General features: G+C 38.7%; 1 protein-coding gene across 3 annotated transcripts; it reads right to left on the bottom strand.

The window, feature by feature from the left end:
* Positions 1-664: 664 nt before the first annotated feature.
* On the bottom strand, positions 665-8,972 carry zgc:65811 (uncharacterized protein LOC393524 homolog). Of its 3 annotated transcripts, none has more exons than XM_053637826.1 (9): positions 8,814-8,972; positions 5,058-5,156; positions 4,808-4,898; positions 4,299-4,396; positions 3,470-3,544; positions 3,292-3,393; positions 3,099-3,203; positions 2,562-2,639; positions 665-2,081 (listed from the first exon to the last, which is right to left on the bottom strand). In XM_053637826.1, the coding sequence occupies exons 2-9, from the start codon at positions 5,121-5,123 to the stop codon at positions 1,911-1,913; spliced, it is 786 nt and encodes a 261-aa protein (XP_053493801.1). In that variant the 5' UTR covers positions 5,124-5,156; positions 8,814-8,972; the 3' UTR covers positions 665-1,910. The 3 variants fall into 3 exon arrangements, with proteins under 3 accessions (XP_053493801.1, XP_053493803.1, XP_053493802.1); XM_053637828.1 differs by having other exon boundaries at positions 665-1,675; XM_053637827.1 differs by having other exon boundaries at positions 8,818-8,969.
* Between the last annotated feature and the right edge of the window lie 5,811 nt (positions 8,973-14,783).

The raw sequence follows: 14,783 nt of genomic DNA, 5'->3' as shown, positions 1-14,783 counted from the left end.
TTTAGGACAAGATATGCACAAAAACAGAAGAAATCAGCAAATACTTCTCCTCAGCACTGTATAAAGCAATGTAGATGTGCACAAACTCTGAAACCTAATACCTAAACCAAAACCCAACAGTGCTGCCAGGATTTGAACTCGCAACCGTGAACCTTCTGATCAGTACTCCAAAGCCTTAACCACTGACTGACCACTGTCCATCAAACCCAAAGTGCCACACACTGAACCACTACAATCTTTGGACTTTACTATTACGATAATGTCCCACATTCTGTACACAGTGACTTCATTGTCCTTTCTGTAACATGTGTGTGATGTTCTGCTTGTGTTCACACACTTCAGCATTGTTAAGGCATCTAGCTGAGCAACGTTGGTCTTCGCCTGAGGGAAACTTCAACATTTGGCAGGAGTCCATTTTGTTGGTTTCTACCACACAAACACAGTCTGTGGATAATGACTGAGCAGCGGGTGTGTATGTGTGAGTGTGAGAACACACCTCAGTCAAGTGTGGGAACATCAGCCATTTTAAACCTCGGTCACAAACACTAGAAAGTGGATTAATGTTCTTACTATAATCTTTTATTTTAAAGCTTAATACCATGTTTGTTTTCTTGGTAGAACATCGTTAATTTTATTTTAAGGCTCTCTATTTATAAACATCATGTGATGTCCACATCAAAGTTTATTAATATAGGAAAAACATACATTTTTCATGCTCTAGGAAGGAGAATGTAACATTAACACTCCATTTCACACACTTAAAAATGTAATCAGTCTAAATGCTAAACTTGTACAGCATTAATAAAAATGCAATAAAAACAAAAGGCAAAAAAAATTATGAAATGGAAACGATTTGAAAAATGCGTGTGTGTGTGTGTGTGTGTGTGTGTGTATGTTATGGCATTTGGAATGTATACATTTCTATGATTTTAGATCTTTTTGAGGATGATAATGATAGGAATGCATGACAGATTTGGGCTTTGAGTGGAATTTTGCCTGGTCCTCTGAAGAAAAGTGCTTTTAGTGAAAAACTGATAAAGATAAACAATTTTCCTTTGCATCATTTAACTACAAAAATAAATAACTCAATTGAAACACCACATGTGTGTGTGTGTGTGTGTGTGTGTGTTTAAGCCTGCTCTCCTCAGTGGCACATCGATGCTGATGTCTCTTCCACTTGCATAGACAAATCTTCTAGAGAAAACAAGGAATAGATGGAATAAAAGAGAGGAAGTGAAGAAAGGTGGGGGGGGGGGCATGAAGTAGGAGTGGAAGAAGACCGAAGAGAAGTGATGGAGAACAAGAGAAAAGAAGATTGGGTGGAGGACAAGGGATTAGGAGAAGTTTGGAGGATATTGGGAGAGTAATGGAGGATATGAGAAAACTGAGTGGAGAAGAGAAGGACAAGAGAAGATCAGGTGTAGGAGAGACAGAAGGATGAGACTGCATGTAATCCAGGAGAAGGCTGGGAGGTGAAAGGGGGGAAGTGGAGATTGACAAGATGAGAGAAGGATACGAAAACATAGATGGAGAAAATGAGAATATTAAGTGGAGGACAGAAGGATGGCATGCTGCATCGTTGAGTTTTTGTGGGTCAGTAGAAGAGTGGTGGTGTGTAGTGGACACTGTTCTTTATGCTGGAGCAGAGCACAACACTGCAGACCAACACCAGGAACTACCAGAGAGATGGAGAGAGAAGGAGAGAGAGGGAGAAAGAAAGAAGTGAAAACCAGAAGAGAAGAGCAAAAAGATAAAAGTTTCAAGTAGAACACTGTGAACTAATAGAAGACAGAGAGAACTCTACCAATCATCCACTAACCATAATTATTCTGAAAAGGACAGGTATGTAGAGAAACAAAAAAGAGAGGAATGACTTAATAAGTATGCCTGAGAGTCTGCTTTATGTTAGGTCAGACTTGTTCAGCCACAGTGGTGTAGGCTGGAGGAGAGGTAGTAGTGGAGCAGATGGTATAGGAGGAGGGAGACAAAGGAGTCGGGGAGAGAGGGATGTACGGGGGAGACGCAACGACAGGGCGAGACAGCTGCTGGTAAATAAAACCAGCGCAAACAACAACCATGATCTGGAGACGGTTTGAAAGATGGACAGAGAGAAAGATAGAAAGACAGAAAGACAGAGAAAAGTCACAGAAGAAGGAGACAGAGAGACAGACAGAAGGAGAGACAGAAAGAGAGAGACACAGAGAGAGACAGACAAAGAGAGACAGCATGAGTGTACAGTCTAAACTTCATAACCCTTAAACCAGACACTAATTTAAACTCTAAACCTGACTAAACCCTAAATGTGACTATGATTAATCCCTAAACCTGACCCTCACTATAAATTCTGTGTCTATAACCCCAACTATAAACTTGATTGAAAAATTTTCTCTCTGGCTAAACCACCTGACACTGATTTACATTTATAGCATTTGGCAGATGATTATTAAACCCAAAATCTGAATCTGACTAAACCCTAATCCTGAGATTGTTACTCCAATCTCGCATAAAAAAAACAAATCAATGTTAGTTCTGATTTCTTCTCTTTGTGGGTTATTACTCACCAGAATACCAGCAATAACCATAAAAAATGTCAGCACTGTGGAGGCCTCCAGCTGGCTTGTAATCACAGGCAGGCAACTCTGCACACAAATGTGTCAAGAGAAAGTTATAACAACTCTTATCATTACTCTCTATAGAGAACCAAAAAAAATTGAGCCTTCACTAGGTAAAGAGTACCTCAGAAACAGACCATCAGTTAGCTAAACATTACCTCAGAAACAGACCCTCATTAAACTCAAAAGTACCTCAGAAACACAGCATCATTTAGCTAAAGATTACCTCAGAAACAGAGCATCAATAAGCTAAAGAGTATCTCAGAAACAGAGCATCATTTAGCTAAAGAGTACCTCAGAAATTGCCTTGTATAGTTAGTCACAGCATTGCGTTAACATTTTTGTCACTAATTTTGAATCACATAGCTAGTTCTTGCAATCAGTGCTGAAAGCTTAAACTCATTGTGTGAACTGCAAACCAGGAATAAAACACAGCAGAAACTTTACTAGCTAAGAGAATACAGAAAGTCACTTGGTGGGGCTTACAGAAGAGGTGGAGTAAGAAATTCCCAGAATGGATGACTGCTTTGGACAGATATTGGTAACACCTATGACCGTCTGCATAACTCCTCCCAGGCCACAGCAGTCAAACTGTGGACACACACACATACACAAAGTCAAGTTTTCAGCCATTAAACACACTTATATATATGTGTGTGTGTGTGTGTGTGGCACATACAGCATTGTGGAACAGTTTGAGGATGAAGGCTCGGATCATGTCTCCTTTAATCAGGTACTGGGTATAGATGGTGGTGTAAAACTCTGCAACGTGGCCTGAGAACTGAATTTTAAAAAAGGCACTCAGACTCCAGCTAGACAGAAGCAGGTGTAATGTTATTACAGTGATGTACACTTACCTCTTTGTTGTTAACAAAGGCCACGCCACCTCCGATGGCAGCTGCTGCAGCGAGCAAAACCAGCAGAGAGCAGTACTGCAGAGAAAGAAAAGGTAACGTGAACGCATCACACACTGTTCTGTTGAATATTCATAAGAAGAGTGACGACATGATATTATAGATACCGCTGACAAAAGTTCCTCTTTGAACAAGTGCGCATCAGTAAATTCTTGGTATTTTAATTTGAATTCAAAATTAATTGTTGTTAGTCGAATTTTAGACTTAGCTACCAATTAGCTACACCTTAGATTACCTAGCATTTTCTATTAACGCTTAATGTCCTATTTAGACTGAATTAATTTTATATATGGAGGTTGGATAACGCAAGTATTGCAGATTTCTGGCAAGATTAATGCACTATTTTGCCTTCCGTAAAATGAGCACTGAAAAAAAACCTGGGTTATTTTCATTTTGGGGCCGGAGCTAATTTCAGGGTTGAGGAAATGACATGTCTAAAAGCACTATTTAAAAAAACAAACTGATCTGTCGAGGAAAACATTTTAGCAAGCTAAAATGAATATTCCACAGTAATCGTGATGAATAAATGTTTTCATCTTCCTTTATCATATCTTCTCTTTCAGTTTGAGGATGTCTGAGTTACTCTTTCCACTCAGGTGTTCTTACTAAAAAAAACCCACATCCTCAATCATAAACAGGTGTAAAACCACACAATCCATGCACATGATAAAACCTCAACTTACTGTTTACTTCCAGTTTGAGTGAAGGATTACACACTGTCGTGTGTGTGTGTGTGTGTGTGTGTGTGTGTGTGTGTGTGTGTGTGTCTCACCACACTGAGTGCAGATTTATTCTCACTACAGGAGCCGTAATCTCCAACCGAGGCAGTGATGAGAATCACAACACCAACGGCTATGCATAGTCCGACCACTGAGAGACACGGAGAGAGAAAGAGAGAGAGACAGAGAGAGAGAGACCGAGAGAGAGAGAGAAAGACAGAGATAGAGAGAGAGAGACATACAGAGAGAGAGACAGAAAGAGACAAAGAGAAAGACAGAGAGAGACAGAGAGAGACAGAGAGAGAGAAAGAGAGAGAGAGACAGAGCGAGAGACAGAGCAAGAGACAGAGCGAGAGAGAGAAAGAGAGAGAGAATGAGAAACAGAGAGATGACAGAAACAAAGGGTTTCATAAATAGTTGGATGGATGGATGGACACTACTTCTTTAAAGTATGTAACAATTTACCTGTTTATTTAAATTATTTTGCAGACAATTAGCATGCAATTACATTAATGTGTGTATAGTACGTAATTAAAAACAGAAACGAAACACGATAACGTACTGAAGATGAAATGTTTGGTTTTCAACTCCTCAAGTGTGATTGCACTGAATTGCAGATACACTCCAGCTGCTACTAAAGCCATACCCACCAACTGAAAGAGACAGACAGACAGACATACAGATAGACAGTCAGAGAGAGACAGACACCGAGAGATCATCTATATCGAATCTGAGTTCTTTATACTGTTGAACACTGTGAAACCGAATTAATTATTCATTATTGTGAATATGAATATTAATGAGCTTCTTACGATGAGGAGTATGTTGAACAGGATGACGATCCATTTGCAGATCTGTCCACATCCTCCTAATGCCATGATGATTACAGCTGCCTAGACACACTCGACCAACTAAAGAGACACAGCCATAGGGGGAAAATAATTAAATAATAATAATAATTAATTCGTCTGAAACTTGACCTAATGACAATGATATAATCATGTGCTGATAATAGCTCTCATGATACACCACAAAACTACATTCTAGTCAGCACTGAATTAGTTCTATAGGAAGAAGATTCTCACAGACTGAGAGAAAAGACTTCCTGTACACTGCCTGGTCTCACGCTATATAAGTTCTCCTCAGACCTTCTCAGGTTACTGAATTATCCTGATGGAGAAGTCCACAGTTTCTGAACCAGTTCCTGGTCTGCACTGCAGAAATGTGACATCATTTCAGTAGCGTACAGTACCCTAAATGCATAAACCAAGGCAGCTGGCATTTGTTTTTGCTTTGGTCTGCATATGTGGGAGATCCTTTAAAGCCTTATGATAATTACAAGTGATTTACTACTACATTTTTTTTTAATGGTACATGCGGTGTGATTTTACTTGACGATAGCTGTTATAGGAAAATAATCAACAATGCAAAGAGCTCCAGTTACTCACCGAAGTTGATTCTTTTCTTATAAGAGCACTGATTTATTTTACTCCTCTTATCCCACAGCAATGTGTCAAACGTTACAGTTTTTTTTTAGCAAAGAACGACATCATACTTTTTATCCCTTTATAGTTACATTGAAAGTCTATATAATCATTTCTCACTTATGTTATAGCAGCTATAAACAGTTTCCTCTCCAGACTCGCTTTGTTCTCTCTCTTGACGTTAATAAGACGGAATGGACACAGCTTCTCATGTGACACAAATGCAGTGGCACTGGAGACTCCTTCCAAAAATGTTAAATAAACATCTCCTTACAATAAACGTTACAATATGAACGTTTACATGCATCTTTTAGTCTGTTTATGTGGAGCGTCCGCCGTTTGTGTCCCTGTGAACGAGCTGTTACTGTAGAAACGATAACGCATCATAACTGCCACCAAACTAACACACTTGGCACTAAATATAGAATGAGGAAATGTCTGTTCCTTGATCTGTTATTACTAACCATACCTGTTTTCTCACCCATTATTTACTCCCCAGCTAAAAATTTTAAATTAGTACATTTCTACAAATGTTTGGTTTGGCAATCAGTTTTTGGAGTCTTTCTGTATAAAGTTAATTAGCATTCCTACAACACTGATGCAACATTTTCAGTTGCAGGAATGTTACCACTGACATATATTTAATGTTAAATTATTCCGTATGAACACTGTAAATCAAAACTAGAACTGCAACAACTAATCGATAAAATGGATAATAATCGATGATGAAAATCGTTCTAATAAATCTCATTATGAATTAGCTGGTCTGCACGCAGCACGGGGGAGATTTACTCATTACGTTACTTCTGTTCTGAAAACAGGAGTGTAAATACTAAAGTTGTGTCCCAAATGAAGTACTATACACTTACACTATGCACTCTGCACTACTGTCTAGTGTGTGGAGTTTAGAAAGGTAATATCATCTAAAATGGAACACTGGCGTTTTTTTTTTTACTAACCAGAAGTATAAGCCACTTCCTATATGACGTCATACACACGTAATGTGACTGCGTTAGCGTTAGCCTAATACCCAGAGTCACCGTACATGACTTTCTTTTCTCTCAATGACCATCAGATGGAGGCGAAATCGTCAAGTGACTGAGGAAGAAAATGTGTGACCTCCAAGTCCTCTAAGGTTGTTGGGCATTTTGTATTAAACACAGCGGAGAAGATTTATAAACTTTATAAAGCGGAGTTTGTGTAACACGAGCATGAAAGTGATGCTGTCGCGAGTTGCTTAAAAGGTTTCATTTCATTTAATTTTACTGACATTATATGCTGTCTCAGTGTAACTTATGTATTTTATTATAACGGAAGTGATCTATTAGTAACGAGTCCACGATGCTCCTCACGCACAGTGTAAATGCTGTTGTTTATTATAGCGGAAGTGATGTGTTAGTAACGAGGTCGCGATGCTCCTCACGTGTGGTGTAGGTTCTGTTGTTTATTATAACGAAAGTGATGTGTTAGTAACGAGACCACGTTGCTCCTCATTCGCAGTGTAGACACGGTGATACAGAGTGTAGCATGAGTAAGATCTGTAATGTCTAATTAAAACATTATGATCAAAAGTAAACACAAATAAAATAATATTCCTAAATGCAGTGAGTAACAGAAACCACAAGGTGCAGTGAAAGGGAGTTTTTATTATTCATTTAAGGCTGTAGATTAATTCAGTGCTTTTTGTGCATCCATAAAAAGTAATGCATATATACTATTATATTATATATTTTATATATATAATGTGTGTATGTGTGTGTGTGTGTGTGTATATATATATATATATATATATATATATATATATATATATATATATATATATATAATATTATGGCACCGAATTAAACTATGGTCCTAAATGAATATATAATATACAGTATCTCACAAAAGTGAGTACACCCCTCACGTTTTTGTAAATATTTGATTATATCTTTTCATGTGACAACAGTGAAGAAATGACACTTTGCCACAATGTAAAGTAGTGAGTGGTTTAGACATTAATGGCTGTGTATTGAGTTATTTTGAGGGGACAGCAAATTTACACTGTTACACAAGCTGTACACTCACTACTTTACATTGTAACAAAGTACACTGAAGCACACTGAAGGTCAGGGAGTAGCAGACACAGCTGCTGGTTATTCAAGGTGAGATTGCAGGTTCACTCGACTCACTTCAAGTATTTAAAGTCAGTGACTAATCACTGATCACCATCCTTCCCAAAGACAAATCACTGATCACCATCGTTCCCAAAGACTAATCACTGATCACAATTGTTCCTAAAGACAAATAACTGATCACCATCACTCGCAAAGACTAATCATGAACCACCATTGTTCCCAATGAGTTATCACTGATCACAATTGTTCCCAAAGACTAATCACTGATCACCATCGTTCCCAAAGACTAATCACTGATCACCATCATTCACAAAGATTAATCACTGATCACAACTGTTCCCAGTGACCAATCACTGATCACCCTCCCACTTCTTTGTTCTTGGATTTACACTCATCTGTGATAGTTCATCTCTATTTGTCGTCTCGTCTGCTTCATTGTCTGCCTTCTCGATAGAAATGATGGAATTTTGTAAACAGAACGAAAGACTTCTTGTATCTATAAGAAATAAAATTATAATCTATTAATCTCTATTCTGATAAATGTGCGCTTTTCTGTTCTGTTCCATGTGTCTTCCTTCTTCATGTAACACGTTTTCATATGCAAATAGGGGTGCCGATTCAACAGAGAAGCGCGTCAGCCCATGACGTCACCAGGCGACTTGCAGAGCACCGTTTGAGCATGCATTAGCTAATTTCCCCTTAAACCATGGTCCACGTTGAGTAACCGTGCTGAACAAAGACGGTTCGTTTTGTTTTTTTATATATATGTGTTTTATATAAAAACATCTGGTGTGACAGAATTCCACTTAATAACCAAGCTACAATTAAACACGAGCACACACACACACACAAAAAAAAACACACAAACACAAACACACCCACACACGCGCGCGCACACACAAACACAAACACACAAACTCCCCTTTTCGCATAAACCGGGTTAAGTCGTGTGCGCTCCGGTACTTACCGACCTGATGGGTTTGAACGTTCTTTTCTCTGATGATCCTGATAGAGAGAGAGAGTGTGTGTGTGTGTGTGTGCGTGTGAGTGAGTGTTTTCTCCCGTGTGCTCTTCACTGCAATATGTGGTCTGTTCTGTGGAAGCTCACACACACACACACACACACATACACACACAAAGTCTTTTATGATTGGTTAAGTATCGCCCAACCCCGTGTGTGTGCGCGCGCGCATTTCAGCGGAAACCGAAAGTTAAAGAAGAAGAGAAAGTGTGTATTCTTTAATGTAAAACGAAAGACGGATGCTTTGATCAGTTGATTAGGTTTCAGAAACAGACAAAGGGAACCCAGACACAGCACTTTCTCTGCGGCCCATATGCTGCATGGAATGGTGGCATTTTGGCAACGCACTCCTGTGTGCCAGATCTGGTCCACAAGCAGGCCACTGTACAAGCCAAGAATCAAGAATAAAGCAAATATACCATAACTTATCTGGGCCACATTATATATATATATATATATATATATATATATATATATATATATATATATATATATATATATATATATATGTGTGTGTGTGTGTGTGTGTGTATATAAATGGTAAACGGTGCACTTGTATAGTGCTTTTATCCAAAGCGCTTTACACTGTGTCTCATTCACCCATTCACACACACACTCACACACCAATGGTAGCAGAGCTGCCATGCAGGCGCTAACTTGCCATAAGGAGCAACTTGGGGTTCAGTGTCTTGCCCAAGGACACTTCAGCATGTGGAGTCATGTGGGCCGGGAATCAAACTGCCAACCCTACGATTAGTGGACAACCCGCTCTACCACCTGATCCACAGCCGCCCCATATATATATATATATATATATATGTGTGTGTGTGTGTGTGTGTGTGTGTGTGTGTGTGTGTGTGTGTGTGTGTGTGTGTGTGTGTGTGTGTGTGTGTGTTACAGCGTGCTAAGGAAGGTTTTAGTCCATCGAAGGCCTAATAATGACTTTGAAATGTATTTCAACCATGAAGAGAGAGCATTGAAGCATGATTATTTTGTAACAGTACATGGAATATATTTTTAATCAGAACATAAGTGAATGCTCATGTAGGTGAAACCAGGACACATTGATGTAACTCCAGCTTGTAGAGAAATCACTGAGCACACATTTCTCACTTGCAGTTTGTATCTTTTTCTTCCTAGCTCTCTAGTTTGTTATCTGTTACCAAGCTTAATGAGTGGGCGATAACTGTTATCTGAAGAGCTCCGATCAGAAGTCCAATGTCTTAACCACTGAGCTACCACTTCCCCAGTGGTTATACAATTATATGCCAACATCAGCAACAAAAAATAAGGATTTCAGCTCTCAGACACAACCAAGAAGGCTTGAGATAATGGTTGAAGATATAATGCAACAGCTAAAGGAGGATATATCCATTGCCGTTTGCTTCAGTTTCCCACTGGATGTGCTTTCAGTACAGACAAAAGGGCAGGCAGAGAAATCAATGAACCATCAAAATGTGTTGCCCAGTCTTTCAAACAACCTGCTAAATCATCTTTAGGAAAATCCCCCCTTTCATCAACATGGCTATCCTTGTCACTTCTTGATTCACTTTCCCCATTACTCTCTGATCCACAATTTGGTGGCAAATCAAAGCGTGAAGTGACTACTTCATTGTCAACACTATATTCTTCTTCAGTATTTCAGTATTATCCTCAACACTACTGTACTCATCATTCAAAGTTTCAAACAACTGGGTGACTCTTTAAACAGCCCATTTCCTTAAATTGCTGCGAGTGATATTCCACTTTTTCCTCTATATGACACAATAATTACACCAACTAGTCTTTGAGAATTAGTCAACCTGTATACAGTACTTTGTCAATAGCCAGGTACTCTGTAAAAGAAATAAGAACCAACATTTTACATTGATACTTCAAATGTATGGGCAGCTTACCTTACTGGTGACAGTGCACTTCCAATTCTATATTTTATGCCCACCAGCAAATTTCTGTAACATACACACACTGAATGTTAAGGTCAGAAACATCAGGACACAAACCATTACATGGCAAAAGCATAATGCAGGCCGACTAATTTTATAATACTTATGGGATAATAAAAATTAAATTTTAAATACATCAAGAAATAAATCCTGAACCAACTTTCTACAAATAAAACATGTGATGCCTTATTCCCATCTAAAAGTTGGTATGAATTTAATGACTTTTTGCAATGGACGATCTATCATTGTTACTTTGTAATCATCTCATAAAAGCTTTGAATTGATAGGTGAAAGCATATGGTAATTTGTGCATTATTGTTAGTGTTAATGAAATATTACTGTCATATAGCAATAAAACTAGTTAGCGCAGAATTATGTACAATCTATACAAACATGAATGTCAAATTATAATGATATAAATAATTATTATTTTATTGTTATGCCATAATAAGACATGAGTTAAATACTGTCGTCATCATTCAGTTCAACTGGGGTTGTGAGACAGAGAGCAACAGGGAGCGGGGGGGGTCTGATCTCAGCGACACAGAAAAAAGAAGTTCAACTTCATACAAATATAAAGTAATGCTGTTTACAGACTTGAAAGGTTGATCTGTTCATAATGTTTGACTGCTTTGTTTTTTACCGTCCTGTACCAGCACAAACAAAGCACAAATAAATGAGAATATTTGGTGTGAATTTGGAGCATGTGGGGGGCTGAGTGACCTCAGAATGGCCTATTAATATTCTTTTAATATCTCAAAAACCGAAGCAGCACAAACGAAAATTTTTATGGCACAACCAGCACAAATGATTGAGACTGTTTTAACAACGTTTTGCATTGGGTGGGGGGCAACTTCACACAGGTCTGTAACCCTGCTAGTAAAACCAGCATAGCTGGTTACAAACATGTTTTGTTTTGGTACTGCTATGGTGGTCACCATAAAGAATGAGACCTTGCTGGTGAAACCTCTTAAACAGAAAGACCAAGCTGGTGGACCAGCTTCATGTGTAGGTAGACCAGCACAGTTGGCCCACCAGCTAAACCAGCACCAAAAAAAGCATGGAATTCATGCTGGTCTATGCTGTTTTTTCAGCAGGTAGTTCTACCATGAGGAGATGAGACGGTGTATCATTTTACTGCTGTATTTTCAGTTTGTAACTGGGCTATGTGCTGCCTTTATGGGACGTGGATGTCGCAGAGTTATAAATGTCAAATTTAAACAACATAGCATTTACAGTATCAACTCCGGAATATTTATTCTCTCATCTACACTGCTCCTAAATCGTTTTTAGTTTGCCCTCACTCTTCCTCAATGTAAGACAAATTCAAACCTTTTTTTAACGCAATGCCTAAAAGGCAGCAAATGTGACATTACCAGAGACGATACACAGAGTCCCCATGGCACAAAAGATGAGCGGCCTGTATATGCCTTAACTACTAGTTAGTGTTACGGTTGAGTTAGCAAACTTATTTAGCTAGCAAGATTCATTCAGCCAATTTATTTGCAGAAACATTTAATTTAAAATATTTTCCATGAAATGCCAGAGATGGCAAAAGTTACACTTGAACAGTCAAAATAATTTCTCTTCAAATAGCAAACTGATGTGTTTGCTAGCTAACAATTTGCTGAATTAGATAACTCTATTAATCAGTTGATAATATCAAAATAACATATTAATAACTGTTTTCCCATAGCAGCTAGTGCTGATATGTCGGTCATTTACTTACTCAGTCATCAATTCATTTATTAGTGTCAATTAGTATTATCTTTTTTTAATCTTTAAAGATATTGTTATTCATAGTTGTATAAATGTAAATGACAATATTTAACCTGTTAAATCTTTGTTTGTGTGTGTGTGTGTGTGTGTGTGTGTGTGTGTGTGTGTGTGTGTGTGTGTTAGAATATCACCCTCAGGGTCACTTCTGAAGCAGTCTAGAAGTTAGATGACACTGCCTGGTAGCACCCAGTGTGGCTTGTTGATATCATATTTTATGGCACAGTTTGTTGTCCCAAGAAGAAATTTGTCTTGCACTCATGTTTTGCACACACAGCAACTCAAAATTATCTCAGCCAAATATTCAAAGACACATTCCAATACCATAAAAAGAGTTTGGACCTAAACGCTTCTCACTCAGACACTCTACCTACACAACATAGTAAGTCAACTGACTGTATTTGTACTGCACAGTAAGAAAACAAGATTGGCATTTTGATAAAAGATAAAAGAAATGCTAGCATCGTGCTGTATGAAAGCAAGGGCACATCATGATTAGGGGCACCCCAGTGGCTCAACACGTAGCGCATGTATCATGTACTACATTAGACTAACTTAGGCACAGTGGCTTTGGGTTTGAATCCATCCCAGACTCTTTACTCCATATGTCATCCTCTACCCTGTATTTCCTGTCTCTCTCCAATGTGCCTGTCTAAAGCAGAAATGTCCAAAAGAATAATAAAAAAATGAACAATGATTGTAACAGTTCTCCTTTTAGCATGAGAATTTTCCTGAATAGACTTCTGATCCCTAAAAACCCTAATCGTAGGGTCAATCACAGGGCAGGCCAATCCACAATGGATGTTTCACATCCAGATTAGCCTCACATCCAGATTAGCCTGTACCAACTGTGTCGCATCCTACCAAAAGTAGTCTTTTTAGACATACATCTAAATTAGCCAGTGTCAGAAGTGCTGCATCTAAGCCTGAAGTGGCCCACATCTGTTTTATGATATTTGGGGCTTATTTTCCATGTCAAATGTGGGCCATGTTAGGTTTACACCCTGATTAGTTAATTCTGACTGTGCCGTATATTTGCCAAAAGTGGCCCTAATTGTTATGAATTATTTGTGCCATATTTGCCATATCATATGTGGGCCACTTTAGGCTCACACCCACATTAGCCAGAGCTTAAAACTGGCACAGATATGTTTTAAGATAACTGGGCATATTTGCTGCAAAAATGTGGGCCACTTTTGGTTTACATTCAGATTACACATTGCTGTGAGCACTACATCTTTGCCTAAAAAGGTCTACATGTGATTTGGGATATTTGGTCCATATTTGCTATTTTACATGTGGGCCACTTCAGGCTAACATCCATTATGTCCAGGCCAAAAGAAGGCCAGCAGTGCTGTGTAGTGATACATGTTTAACTTACTTATATAAAATGACTAAAGATTAAACCGCATTTGTTATTTATACTCTTCCATCCAACTTTCCACCTCCACATTACTCTTTGTGTGTGTGTATGTGTGTGTGTGTATGTGTGTGTGTGTATGTGTGTGTGTGTGTGTGTGTGTGTGTGTGTGTGTGTGTGTGTGTGTGTGTGTGTGTGTGTGTGTGTGTGTTTCCTGTGCAAGCATTAATGTGATGATCTCATTCTTTAACAATGTGGTAGGCTTGTGGGTTTGTTCCTATTTTTTCCAGTAGTTGCTCATTTCCTGTCTGCCACAAAACAGCAATAATAATATATAATAATAATAATAATAATAATAATAATAATAATAATAAATTGGGCCATATTCACTATTTACCACACGGGCCACTTTAGGGTCACATCCATTATGTCCGGGCTGTGTAGTGATAGTGTAGTGTATAGTGATAGTGTAGTGATAGTGTAGTGTGTAGTGATAGTGTAGTGTAGTTCTTATTTCTTAACAGTCGTTTCTTGTCTGCCACAAAACAGCGATAATATTAAGAAGAAGAAGAAGAAGAAGAAGAAGAATCCATCCATTTATGTATCCCTTATACTAAACAGGGTCACAGGGATCCTGGAACCCAGCGAGACTCAGGGCATAAAGGGCGGACACCTTGGACAGGGTGCCAACCCATCGCAGGGCACAATCAGAATACAAAGCATGACATTGGAGTGGGGGAGGAAACCTGAGTACCCGGAGGAAACTCCCAAAACATACGGAGAACATGCAAACTCCACAGCCCCCAACTCTGGAGGTGCGAGGCAAACAAGCTAAGC

Source organism: Ictalurus furcatus, chromosome 12, assembly GCF_023375685.1.
Source record: "Ictalurus furcatus strain D&B chromosome 12, Billie_1.0, whole genome shotgun sequence".
NCBI classification, from domain to species: domain Eukaryota; kingdom Metazoa; phylum Chordata; class Actinopteri; order Siluriformes; family Ictaluridae; genus Ictalurus; species Ictalurus furcatus.
This window is presented reverse-complemented; position numbering and strand designations above follow the sequence as displayed.

Coding starts and splice junctions, on each gene's coding strand:
- zgc:65811 (XM_053637826.1), bottom strand. CDS start 5,123: ATGGCATTAGGAGGATGTGGACAGATCTGCAAATGGATCGTCATCCTG. Junction 4,397..4,807: donor AACCAAACATTTCATCTTCA/GTACGTTATCGT, acceptor CGTGTCTCTCAG/TGGTCGGACTATGCATAGCC. Junction 2,640..3,098: donor TTTCTTACTCCACCTCTTCT/GTAAGCCCCACC, acceptor ATTTGTGTGCAG/AGTTGCCTGCCTGTGATTAC.